Raw genomic sequence first — 13,512 nt, 5'->3', positions numbered from 1 at the left:
GCTTGTGCGTGTGCTCAGTTTCCTGGCTGGTCGAGGGAGTGGGACGTGCTGACTGCCGGAGGACAGAGAGAGCGAGAGAGGAAGAAAGCTTCTGCTAAGACTGAACAAAAAGAAAGATCTAGCGCGGGATAAGCCGTCCTTCAGCACCACCGCCTTTTTAGCTAATAAATCGCTAGTTCAGGCGACATGTCAGCGGGTTGTCAGCACAGTGATAGCAGGGCCATCCCGACCAGGACGGTGCTGATCAGCGACACAACGCAGCTACCTCATGATTACTGCACCACCCCAGGGGGCACTTTATTCTCCACCACTCCCGGAGGTAACACGACCCAAATACATCATTTTGAATGTATAATAATGCTGAACCTGTTTCACGGCTTCGTCCAACAGCCTATGAGTACAAACACGAAGTTTACTGTGTTAGTCACGTGTTAAACCCAAACAAAACAATGCACACTGCACTACCCCTGCGCAGGGATCTCGAACCTGATTGTAAATAAATAATTTATAGGCACAGTAAGTATTGCAAATACTATACAGTTTACACAGGTAGATTTGTTTTTCTCCCAGCCTGGTTATGATTTTGCTCAGCCTTTGCCATTTTTGGTCACTTCCCCTTATGTTACGTAATGTTTGTAAAGAAAAAAAGAAAGAAAAAAATAGCTAGTTGAAATATACTACTTGATAGTGATTGAACTTGAGTAACTTGTAAAGCAAAGGTTATCTTTAAAAAAAAAAAAAAAAAAAATTAAAAAAAATGTTTTTAAATACTGTATCCTATCTGTTCTCGTGCTGTGAAAGCCCAACTGTCGAACGCACTAGGCTTTACTAAAGCATTTTTGTTTGTTTGTTTGTTTAAATCTTTGTCACAATACAAATTAAAGTCGTAGTCAGCGAGAGGACCCTGATGCTTAAAGTCAATGAGAGATTTGAACTTCAGAAATAAGTTCATTAGCACTTCAGCGTGGTGCCTTGTCAAGTCAAAGTACAAGTTTGTAAGTACACGTATGGAAGTGTACTTTCTAAGACAATCACCCTGGCTTCTTCAGTCGGTGTCAGCATACAGAATGGGAGTCAGTTTTATAAATTCAGTGTTGGGGCTCTGGTCAAATCAAGTGCAGGTAAATGTTTTAACATGTGGCACTTTGTCTAGGTACCCGGATTATCTATGATCGCAAGTTTCTGTTGGATCGCCGCAATTCTCCTCTGGCTCAGACTCCACCTGCTCACCTCCCTGTCATCCCTGGAGTGACCAGTCCCCAAACCGTCATTGAAAATAAAAAAGAGGAAACTAAAAATATGAATAAGCACGAGAGGAAATCAGTAGCAGGTCGGTTCCTTTTTTCTTTGTCTACTTCAGTTGCTTTGTGTACCTTTTCTACAGCTGTTACAGATGGGCAAATATATGAATTACTTAAGTCTTTTAAGCAAACACCTCCTGTTGGCATTGCTTCACAATTTGTTTTGAAACACGATCACAAATGTTTTGACTGTGACTTAAAATGGCTGCCAAACTGTGGTCATGTTACTTTTTTTTTCCTCAGGATGATTGACCTGTCAGTTTTTTTACATATCCATTTAACGTGAACAAACGGATCTGTCAAATATGACAATCCCCCTTTGTTTTTGTTTAAAGTTATGTACTAACTGGAGATGATCCTGTTGTTAGTAGGAAGGGCTAATGGTAGACTGCAGGATAGTTTCAATTGCAATGAATCAGGTGCTTCTGGATGCACTGCAGGTTGGGTTTTAAGATTAGTTTTCAATTAGTCTTCTGCCCTTAGAGGTTTGTAAATTAAGTTAATCCAGTGATTCTTTCAGAGCTGTACTAATTTGTTACTTACAAATAGCACAATGCAATGTGTATTTTCAACATACTAAACAAAGCAATAAATGATCATAAATAAAAAAGTACATTCATATTTATTTAGATACTGCCCACTGTAATTACTGATACTTAAAAAAAATTAACAGCATTACATGATTAAAAGATTACACTTAAATGATTACTGTAAAAAGCCTTATCTTCACATTGCATTGATTGATCTAGAAATGTACTTGACATCTCTCTCACTCTTTAGTTTTGAAAGGAAAATATTTTTCCTTTTTTATTTAAAAACTGTAGAATGCACTTATTTATTTTCACATAAAGGGTATTATTATAATTCTACAATAAAACTATAGTTGAAATATGCAGTACAAGAATGCAGCAGTCCCTGACCCCCCCCCCCCCCCACTCGCTGCCATTTTCCCATACACCAAGTAGATATGAGCAGTTTAATCCTGATGCCTGTACTAAAGCTGGGGATCATTGGTAGGACGATAGTACAGAGCTGGAGATGATCCACTGATTGTGTCATACCAGCTAGTACTCGACTTGGTACAGGACTAAGAACTACATTGTCAAGTTTGTTACAACTGACCAAAAATTTTTACTTTTTTGTTAAGTTTTTAAGAAGTTGAAGAGTAGGATCTTGAAGAATCAACAAACAATATGCCACTACCTACTGATTTCCACTATCAAATCTGTGTCTGCATATCTTGTGTATTAGTAAGTACTGTGTTTCTTTCTTTTTTTACTTTAAGGAGATGACTCTCAGTTTGAGATGGACATCTAGCCTGGAAGACCCGCAGTGGAATACTTGGCATCACCTGGTACCTGTGTGCCAGTGGCTTGGCTTGTAAAATGCTGTGAGTCATCACAGCCATCTCATTTAACAGCCTCCTCAAGTTTAGCAAGGACGTTTAGTAATATAGCAAAACTCCCCATCGGTTCAGCTTATTGGTGATAAAATGTTATCTGTTGTATCATATAGGGCTGTGCCACTTGGTTGTTTTTCAAAACCACTTGTTGCATTTTTTTAACATTATTTACCTCCTCTAATGTGACAGATTGAACAGATATGAAAAAGATCTACCTGTATTATGCATATAGATATTAAGCCCCCTTAGTATAATTTTTTTGTTTGTTTAATAATTAAGCAGAAAGTGGGAAAATCTGTAATCATGTGACAGAAAAGCGATACATTTGTTTGCTATGTACCTTTTATCTTTCCAAGTCAAATGAAATAGAGGCTGCTATTACTGAAATTCTAATCAAATCTTCTTTACTGGGCCACAACAAATGCGTGTGTTAGCCTCTAAAATATGGACCAACTCGAGATCCACCTGTATTTAAAGTCAGGCTTTTAGCTTTTCAATGGCTATGCTTGAAACTAGTTGTTTATTGGCTGTGGTTGAAAACATGTTGTATCTTTGGAAGTGATTTGTGTTTGTCCAGTCTGCTAGGTTTATTCATTTGGTAGCAACAGTATTTTTATTTGATTAGATTTTTTTGAAGCAAGTGTTGGAAGTACTGAATTATATTAAACACATTTCCATGTGTACCAACCATTGTCATTAAAATGGAAACAGAACTGCAGTGTTATTCCAAGCACTGGATTTCTGGAAAGTACCAAAATGCAAGCATGATGGGTTCTGCTTTTAGTTCTCTCTAGTACAGGTAGTGTTGTCTGGGTAATGCTGCAACTGTCAGCTGAGTTGAATGGTTCAGCATAGAGAGAACTATCTGAACATCCATATTGTTTCATTTGCAGTGAAGAATTTGATTTGCTGGCACAGCCCTGCAAAAAAAAAAAAGAAATATATATATATATATATATATATATATATATATATATATATATATATATATATATATATATATAAATAAGGGAAATAAATTGGTCCTGTAAACGAACAAATTTCTTTAAAACGAGTTTACCTTTGGAACTTTCCGTAAAGGCATTTACGAAATTTGTCATCAGACCATCTAAATAGTTTTAAGGAAATCCCTTTTTTTGTGTTTGTTTTTTTTGAAAAAAAAAATTTTTTTTATATATACTTCACGGGAAAAACATCCTTTTGTTTTTTAGTAACCAAAAAAAAAAATTTTTTGTTTTGATTTTTTTTTTTTTTTTTTTTTTAGGTAGGTGTTCGTTTGGAAGACATGAAACAAAATGGGGTTTATATTATCATTCTGGCCCAGATGCATCTCTGATACTGTCACATTAGAATTATTAGACTGTTTTTTTTACAAACACTATCACTAGTTTTCTATGGATGCATTTTATTTTTTGAAGTCTATAAACATCTACACTATAAAAGGCAGTCCATTCAGAAGGCCAGGTCATGTTTGGACTGACTATACCCTTTTTTTAAGGGCACTAGCGTCTTTGAGAAAGAAGGTCCTGGTGTTTGAGAATGTGAATAACAATGTTTGACTTGAATAATAAAAAGCAGTGATCTCAAGTTGCACTATGTAAATATGAGTGTGTACATACAGTATGCAGCACGCAGCTATCGTGTTAGAAAGTCATTCTAAAGAAGCATTCAAACATGTTTCAAAGCAAAACAAAAATCTCTGCTTACACTGGTTTAAGCCATGTTTTGTGATTTGCAAGGACTTAATCATTAATTGCAAACATTTGATTACATTTTCATATACATTTTGGAGAAGAAGCTTTCTCAAAAGAACTAAACAATGAATCAATCATGCGGCTTGCATTTATAACTGGGGTTTCACTTCCAAAGTAGAATTCAAACTATCACCTCCAGTCTAACTTTTCCTGATGTGGTCAAAAAAGTCAAGTTTTTCTAGGTGCATTTTGTTTACCATATGAAATTAATAATTCGTCAATGTTAAGGTTTCAGAAAATACCCAAAGAGAACAAAAATATTATTTGAGAGATGGTGAGTTGGGGAAAGTCCTTTCTGGAAGATGAGAAATGAAGGAGAGGAAGTAGGCAGAATTTAGCAAAAGAAAAGTACCCTTCCTACCCCACTACATTGGGACATTGTGTGTACTTATCTTATTTGTTTTGCTTTCCTCATCTGGTTCCATAAAACTGCAGTCTGGATTGGGCTAAAATTAAACAATAATGCTCTTTTTCAAGTAGTTAAAGGAAAGCTGCAGTTATTTGACATTTTTGTTTGTTATCATTGTTTGAAGACATTATAAATACTCCTCTGCAGCATTAAAACACAAATGTGTTTATACAGTAAAGTTACTGTTCTGTTTTGATAGACCTAAGTAACAAATATAACTGATATTGTTATAAAGTCGATCCATGTAAAGCGACCAATTTAATGGTTTCTGTTTAGGGTAAAATTTATATTTTTATTTCACAAGCATGGAGGCTAGATGCAAAAATGTTCTGGTCTTCGATGTTTTTCTGTTTTTGTTTTTAAAGGACATGGAATTAAAATCAGCTTATTTGTCACACTGTTATGTAAATGCTGGAATCATTTGGCTTTATGCTCCATTTAATGATCTGTGCCATGTGAAAAAACATACTTTGTGTTAAAGCATTGTTTTCTGTTTTTCTGAGCACATATTCCGGATAACTGAAAACCAGCTGTTAGCCTAATTTGGCTGTAAGTTTGTACATTATGGAGCAAAGCAAAAAAAAAAAAAAAAGCTCCATGTGACACTTCTTTTTCTGTTTCAAATTCTTTGTAACAAAACAGTGTATTTTCAAATGAAATTATGCCAATGCCAGTAGACACTGTTACAATAGGATCAATAAAATTCCTTAGTAATAAGGATGTCATAATAACATGTTTGTTGGCTTTAATTTTGTTCACCCATCATAAAGTACCATTTAAGAAAACGCAACCCAAAGGCAGGTTTGACCTGTACATGCATACCTTTACCATTGAGTATGAGATTCTGTTGTTGCACGGGACTGGACTGGTCCATTATTTTATCCTTTTCTTTATTAATTTAAAGACAACACAGAGCAATTCATATGTGAATAGATTTATTTCCCTGTGTGGCAGAATAGTAAAATAATATCTAAATAGATAACTTTTAATTAATACAATATTTACAATAATATAGAAGCTTAAAATGGCCTTTTTTATATCGCTGGCTGCAGTCTACATATGAAATATCAGAGTGCTTAATTGGTCTCTCGATCCATTCAGTGTCAGTATAAAGACAGCAGTGGAGAGGTCAATGGTATTTTATTAGTAAAGACAACCATTTAAAACTACAATCTTATTATTTATCTGCAATGCATAGCACAATTCTTTAAAGACCATTCTTGTGATGGGTGACATAACCACCCCCTCTCCCCCAGATCTTGTTAGTGCTCTACTTTGATAGCTAATAAAAACTAATCTTTTATGCTTAAATGCAATACCATTATAATTTCTGTTTGGCCTCCTCTGCATTATATCACCCAGCCATTCAATAAAGATGAAAGTACTATAAACCTTGAAAAACATCAGTGGCATCTTCATGGCACCAAATGGTAAAGTGTGTCAGTTTGTACTGAGAACCATACACAAGCAATGTGGTACTGTAATAAAGTTACAGTATTCACAGTGTTTTCATTTTCTTTGTGATGCATGCAGGTGTTTCACTTTCCTCAAGCTCCTTCAGGTATTAACCTGCTCTAGCTGTTTGGAAGTTTCCGTTGCCTCTGCTTGTAGAAAGCAGCGGTCCTGCTGCTGTAATTTCAGGTAGATATCAATTCATATCTTCGCTGTTGGTTCTTCAGTGGCAGCCACATTCTTCCACAATCATTTCCTCATGGTGCCGGAGCACCACCTCCTTGTTCTCGTGATACAGCATGCTCAGTGAGCTCATTTTGGTCGGAACACAGCATGGAGAGGGAACCCGGTCAGGGTGATAATGCTTCAGCAGACTCTAACGAAGAGAAAACAATCAATTTATTACTGGTTAGTCACAATATTATAAAAATACACCAGTATCATGTCTGAGGAGCTCCACGTATTCTAGCTACCAGTAGACACACCAAGTCCATTACACTGTATGTCACTTTTACAGAGCAATTTGGATACTGTTTTTAGGCAAAAAGATACAATGTGCATTGTTGTGAAATTATGCACTGTTAGGCGTGTTGTTAGACAACCAACTTTTGTGCTTCAATTTTACAGTACAGCTCAGCTTGAGTCTGACTGATTATATAATGGATTGTTCCATAAGAGAAACCAGGATAACTAGGTCCAGCATCATTTGGAATTTTCAGCCAACCACCATGCACTGTTTTTTTTTTTTTTTTTTTTAATGTTGCCATTCTCTTTAAAAACATCAGTACCTATAAGGCACATTTTCAGATAATAAGATAAAAGAATGTTAAAAACAAACAAACAAACAAAAAAAACAACTCTAAACTGACAATACTTTTACTATGCCTCCTTGAAACTAAGTTGTTTATTAACTGGGCTACAAATTATACTACTCTGCATTTATTAAAACAGTTACCCTACTATTATTTTTGATGATGAAAACAAAGTTTAAAATTCTAATGTTGTTGACTTGTTTACCTACCTTGAAAAGTTTAATGAATAGTCTGGCTGTTTTATCATGAGTGCAGAACCACAAAATATTAAAAAAATAAAACAGATCGTACCTGCATGTATGCATGATTCGTGGGCTTGAAGTCTTCTCCAACAGGGGTAGGGCACGCACCTTTGCAGCGGTATGCATTGTATCGCTTGGGGAAGACAATCCATGAGCCCCAGCCAATTCGATTAAAATCTATGTGCAAATCCACTCTACGACAGAGGGGTCTGCTGACCGCCCCATGTTCCGGTAGGGGGTTTACAGGCCAGTTTCTTTGTTTTCTGTTGCGTTTGTGTCTTTTTTGCTGTTTATCTTCACCCTTTCTGTCACCAACAACAAATTTGGATTGTTCAGCTGTACGGAGCAGGCTGGCCGAGGGTCCCCCTTTTGCTTTCAAGTGGGAAAAGACAACCAGTAAGACCCTATCGTTGACAGCATACTGATCCTGTGGCTTTTCCCTGGAAGGCAGGGTGATTCTGTGGCCCCCTAGGCTCCCCTTGACTGGTTTGACTTTCTTTGTTTTCTTAATTCTTAACTTGTTGGAATACATGTTTCTATTAAACCATCCAGTTAATAGTCCCGTTACATTGTAGACTTTCCAGTTGGTGGATGAGTTCATCACCGATGACGCAGAGAATAAACCAATTTGTTGCTGATCGAGGCAAATTCCAATCTTACAGGGATATCCATGTGTGTGGTGGACTTCCACTGAGGAATTGGTGGGAGTTGGAAATCTGGGTAGCCTGATTCTTAGCTCAGCCATCTGAAGTTCTTCATCTGTGAGCAGTGAAGAAAAATCAAACGTGGCAACCCAATGACCTCCAATTCGTTCAAAACCTTAAAAAAAAAAAAAAAAAAAAAAAAAAACTTAACTATTGAATATTTGATCAATATGCACATGTACACCATCATGTCATCATCAAGACTATCCTATTTGTCACACCTTGTGGCAACGTAAGGTGTGCTGCTTTGTTAACTTCTGTCCTGAGTCTAATGGTTTGTGCAAAGAAGGTGAGACATTTCTTTTAATTGGCGATTGAGGACTGTAATGAATTTATAGTCTTGCAATGACATGAAAGTGCTAGTTTACAGAATGGAATACTACATTACTCAATAAGATCACTTAACTATCCCTCATTTAACTAATTGTTCAGACTTTTGTTAAGGACGCCGAGAGCGAAAACTGAAATCTGAAACACATCAACAACACCACAATGTATACAAGCTGTGATCCAGTGAAACACTGTATATTTATAATAATAGCCTATTAATAATTTTTAAAAAGCTAAAAATTGTAAGATGTAGACTAAACACAATGCTAAGAAAACAGAATTAGGGAAATCCATAATATTATTTAATACAAAAGGTGTTTGAAAGATTGTTGAATACATTCTTCATATTAACTTTTGTATCAAGTTATGAATCAACCAAACAAAAAAAAGACGTTAAAGTAGGATCATATAGAAATATGATTGCATGAAACAATCATATTTCTATTTGAAATGTAAATTAAATAAATATGAACTCCATTCTAGCAAATAGCACCAAAAAAAAAAAAAAAAAAGTATTTTTCAAAGCCCCTGGCTGTTGTTTTTATGTGCTTGGTGTTGTTACATACTGTCCTAATGGCTATGGAGGAAACGGGACACTTAAGTAAAAGCAGGTTAAGGAACAGACGAGCTGGAAGACTGGCTAGATAATCTAATCAAGACAAGTGTGAAAAGAACTGTGGCAGTATGCTCATTTGGGTTACAGTCGATTTGTGTAGTGCTATCTGGCAACTGCCTCAATCCACATCACCTAAGGAAACGGGGTCTGCATTGAGAATTAGGCTGAAAGTCGACGAGGCTCACACACTGATCCCTGGTGATGCTTATTCATCCAGGGAGATGAATGTGTATTGAACGTTTCTGAGCTGTCTGGGACAGAGATTTGACAACCATGGGTTACTAAAACACCAGAAAGACAATCTGAACAATAGAGGTGGACCGAACTGATGGGCGTTAAAACTACTTTTAAAGCTAGATAACGAATGACATGCCGCGCACTGATTTTATTTATTTATTTAAGAATGACAAGTTACTGATTTTTTGTAACATATAGGCCTACAATACTGAGTGCAGAAGTTGGGTTAATATTAATCATCATCATCATCATTAAACACTAAAATATTAACCAGCATTGTATAATCTGTACTTTAGCCAAACTCTGTATTATTTATTAATAGGTTTTTAGCAAGGTACAAAATCTAAAGGAAAATCAATGAATATATATATATATATTACACACACACACATACACACTCCTTACTTTTCGCAATTACACTTCTGACAGTGTCGAGCTCTTTCACCACTGCTTTTTGCTCATCGCTTTTCGAAGCTCCAGACTGATTTGCGGACTTCAAACTTCTGTAAAGATGCATCATATAAGGAGGAAAGTGATATCCAGAAGAACGCTTGGTTACAGAGGTCCCTGGTACTGAATCCAAAGAGCCATATCCAGCCTTGTTGGTCGCTTGTGTCCAAAGCAGAGGCGAAAGGATAAGAACACTTAAAATTCTGAGAAGATTCATGCTGGACCAGCTTTGGTGAATCAACGACAGTTTAGTCTTGCATTGGGTAGGTCCGGTTGGCTTTTATATACCCACCCCTTGATGCATAATTAACAAGCACGATTGGACATTAAAGACACTTGACATGTATTCTGTATGGTCTCTGACATGTCAAAGGCCAATATGTTGGTAATGAAGCTCCTTTCATTGCTCACCTCAGTCGGTTATTTACAAGGCTCAGGCACTTGTTTAAGGGGTTCTGTTTGTTATACCCTACAAATTACAACCATAAACTCAACACCCCCTCCTCATTCGTTACATCTTATACAGATGTGTTTTTTTTTAAAATGTATTTATTTATTTTTTTAAAGGTAACTCTATTATAAATGATTTGCTCTAAATGCTGCGATATTTCTCCTAGTTCTCAAAGCTTTTGTTTTAATGCGTAGTAGAAAAATCCACAATTTCGTTTTTACTGTTCATGTACAATAGAGATGAAATAAAGTTTGTTTGGTGGAAACTCTCAATTGGTTCCAGAGCCATGTACACAGATTTTTCAATATTGATTAGTTATTTGTTTATTGAGAGCGCTGATAGATAGTTGTTTTACTAAATACATCTAAGGTTGTTTCTTAACTTTTAAAAATCAATGTCACAAAATATACAGCTATGCATAAACTTAAACGCACAACCTAATTAAGTAGAACAATTATATCAACCGACCAGAGGCAGTTCGTGCTACTACTGCAAGTAAATACATTTTACATGATAATATAAAAGAACAAGCTCTGGTTATGTGGTTGTCTGGTTGTGTTTATAATAATAATAATAATAATAATAATAATAATAATAATAATAATAATAATAATAATAATAATAATAATAGTGTCAATTAACCTTTTTGTTTTTTTTTAAATGTTTGTTTTTGTTTTACATTTTTATACCCACAATTCCACAGTCCTGCTCGCTATTAAATTCAGTCAAACCCACAACCTAGAAACTGGATCTAAAGCTGACAGCACGATGTTTATTTCCGTTGGTTCCTGTGGGCGGCAGCAAACTATAGATTTGAGAGAATGTGCAATCTGAGCTTGTTATTCCTGTTTTTACTATAACACAAATTACATCTGAAATGTAATTCATGCGTTCATAGCTGTCATATCATGCTACGAGTCACACTGAGTATCCAAAAGTTTTTTTTGTTTTTTTTTTGGTGTGACATTAAAGTTTTCAGCTCCATAACTTTTTATTTATTTATTTAGCTCCATAAATGAATTGTTATTGTAACTATTAACTTTAGTTGATTGAATGAGATTGATCATACCACAATTATTGCACAAATAAAATAACAATTATGCGCCAGTTTATATATATATATATATATATAATATATATATATATATATATATATATATATATATATATACTTGCTTTTTTTATAACGTTTGTTTTAGCTTCTTTATGCCAAAAACAAGTGAATATTGTTAAAATATGTGGGCAGAATTTAATCTTGACTGCAGTAAATACAGATAGAATTTCTATAAATATTGTTATATCAATGCAAACAAAAGACATTCAAAACACAAATAAATAGAATTTATGTGGCAGGATCCAAGATACATATTTATTTTCAGTGTGCGCATGCTCGTTTGTGCGACTTTTGTGGCTAGTCTAAATGAATGTGTTTTTGCGTCATCCCCAAACTAAAGACAGCTAACGCAGAAGGGACGAAACACAATTTATGAACTTGCAGATTGCCAGTCAACACGGTTTTATGAAACTTCTAGATTCGGGGTGTGTTCTAGCAGGCAGGTAGAACAGCGGTATACGGTGCACACAAAAGTCTTGGAGTTTTCGAAGTGGAAAGGAATTGCTGGTAGTTCATTGGTGAGTAAAGTTAAAGAAATTCATTTAAAGTTTGTCTGCCTGCACGTTGTATGCAACCGCAGATACTGTTCACTAAATTGTAGGTATATCTTATTGATGAACATTGATCTGTATATATTATATGTATATGTTCTATTTGTTATTTAACACCGAGTAGAAATGCATCAAGTGAATAAATGTAGTGTTTTACAAGAGACTGCAATACTTGGCGCTTCTGTTTAAATTCTTAAAGGTGCAGTACCCTGTTTCTACCAAAAAGTGTTTTCTCTGGCAGTGTAATCAATGCATTTTCCACATTGAGGCGGCATTAGGAAGCATAAGTGGTACACATTGTTAAATCAGTGCTACTTTTAAATATCACAAAGCACAAAACGTGTCTTATTTTGTTTACATGATAGGCAGGTCCCTAATGTCAAAACTACAGTGTGACGTTTATGGCACAACATTTATTTTCTGCTGCACCCTTTAAAGTTTCCAATCAGGTGGCTTGAGGAGTGTCTGTAAAGGAGCGCAGATATATGTTCTTCAGATTTCAATCTTAATATCCTTAAAATAAGTATATAGAATCAATAATATCACAATGCAGTAGGTGAATAGTTTATGTATCTGAAATAATAATAATAATAATAATAATAATAATAATAATAATAATAATAATAATAATAATAAAACACATTGATAGTGTTATGTTATTGGGTTATTCCAGTACCCCTAACAATATATAAAACACATTCTAGAAAAGTGTGTTGAGTCTTTTTTTTTATTTTTATTTTTTCGATGTATAAATTCGATGTCATGAAGTGAGGGGTTCCATGGTAGGTGTTGTGTGCATGTAAGAGAACATCTGAACGTTTTTGAAGTTTGAGACAAACACCCACTTTGAATGGATTTTTGCCCACCTGGGAGAGGACCTAGATCAGTGATCCTTGTGTGTGGCTCTTCATGTTTCCAGTCAATTCCAGTTCAGGGTTTTCTGCCAGTCGTGCCCTTATTACAGTGTCTTTATTCCAAACAACTTGTGTGTTTTAATTGAACGTAGGTGTTCAATTAAATAATTAAGGACATGGTCCGGGATTGTAATGGACTGGAAAAAATAATTCTGAAGCTTGTTTTAAGTGCTTTCCAACAAAAGTGTTAAATTCACACAAGTCATTGACTTAAGGGAACAAGCAGTATCCATTGGTCGACTTGACTTGACCTTATTAACAGGGTTCATATCTTTTAGTTTACAAATGTTCAAGTTTATACATAATTTTACATTGTCAAAAAAATAAAGTGTTGCAAGACATAATAATAATAATAATAATAATAATATTTTCCTTGCTTTTGTTAATCAGTGAAAAGGGATTGGAGCATGGCACCCTGTCGCAAATTCAACCGATAATTGGCATAAAAGTGGTAAGTTTGTTTCACAAAATTTGGTTGATTAATGGAACCTCTTCATCACCATCAAAACTTAACACATTTAGGTTAATCTGCATCTAAAGCAAATTACTTATCATCTTAATGAAAAATCAAAAAGCAGCAGCAATTGGCCCTCTATCAAAGACTGCCTTGTCCATTGTGACTCAGTAGGGAGATATAGGTTTTAAGTACTAAAGACTATATGGTGGGGTTATTTGCATATCAAATTAATCCGTTATGTAGGATAACCCAATCACACAACAGTATGTGCTGTTCCTTCATTTGAAGCAGGTAATAATAACTTCCAAAAGTGAAT

At 35.2% G+C, this 13,512-nt stretch overlaps 2 protein-coding genes across 2 annotated transcripts; one reads left to right on the top strand and one right to left on the bottom strand.

Moving 5' to 3' along the window:
* Positions 1 to 32: 32 nt before the first annotated feature.
* eif4ebp2 (eukaryotic translation initiation factor 4E binding protein 2) lies at positions 33 to 3,101 on the top strand. Its single transcript, XM_041261099.1, has 3 exons — positions 33 to 319; positions 1,154 to 1,330; positions 2,587 to 3,101. The coding sequence occupies exons 1-3, from the start codon at positions 187 to 189 to the stop codon at positions 2,616 to 2,618; spliced, it is 342 nt and encodes a 113-aa protein (XP_041117033.1). The 5' UTR covers positions 33 to 186; the 3' UTR covers positions 2,619 to 3,101.
* Positions 3,102 to 3,966: 865 nt separating this feature from the next.
* LOC121321657 (nodal homolog) lies at positions 3,967 to 10,203 on the bottom strand. The gene is made up of 3 exons (XM_041260653.1): positions 9,644 to 10,203; positions 7,422 to 8,191; positions 3,967 to 6,694 (listed from the first exon to the last, which is right to left on the bottom strand). Exons 1-3 carry the CDS (start codon positions 9,924 to 9,926, stop codon positions 6,542 to 6,544), a joined length of 1,206 nt encoding a protein of 401 aa, XP_041116587.1. The 5' UTR covers positions 9,927 to 10,203; the 3' UTR covers positions 3,967 to 6,541.
* Positions 10,204 to 13,512: the final 3,309 nt, after the last annotated feature.

Source organism: Polyodon spathula, chromosome 10 (genome assembly GCF_017654505.1).
Source record: "Polyodon spathula isolate WHYD16114869_AA chromosome 10, ASM1765450v1, whole genome shotgun sequence".
In the NCBI taxonomy this organism is placed as follows: domain Eukaryota; kingdom Metazoa; phylum Chordata; class Actinopteri; order Acipenseriformes; family Polyodontidae; genus Polyodon; species Polyodon spathula.
This window is presented reverse-complemented; position numbering and strand designations above follow the sequence as displayed.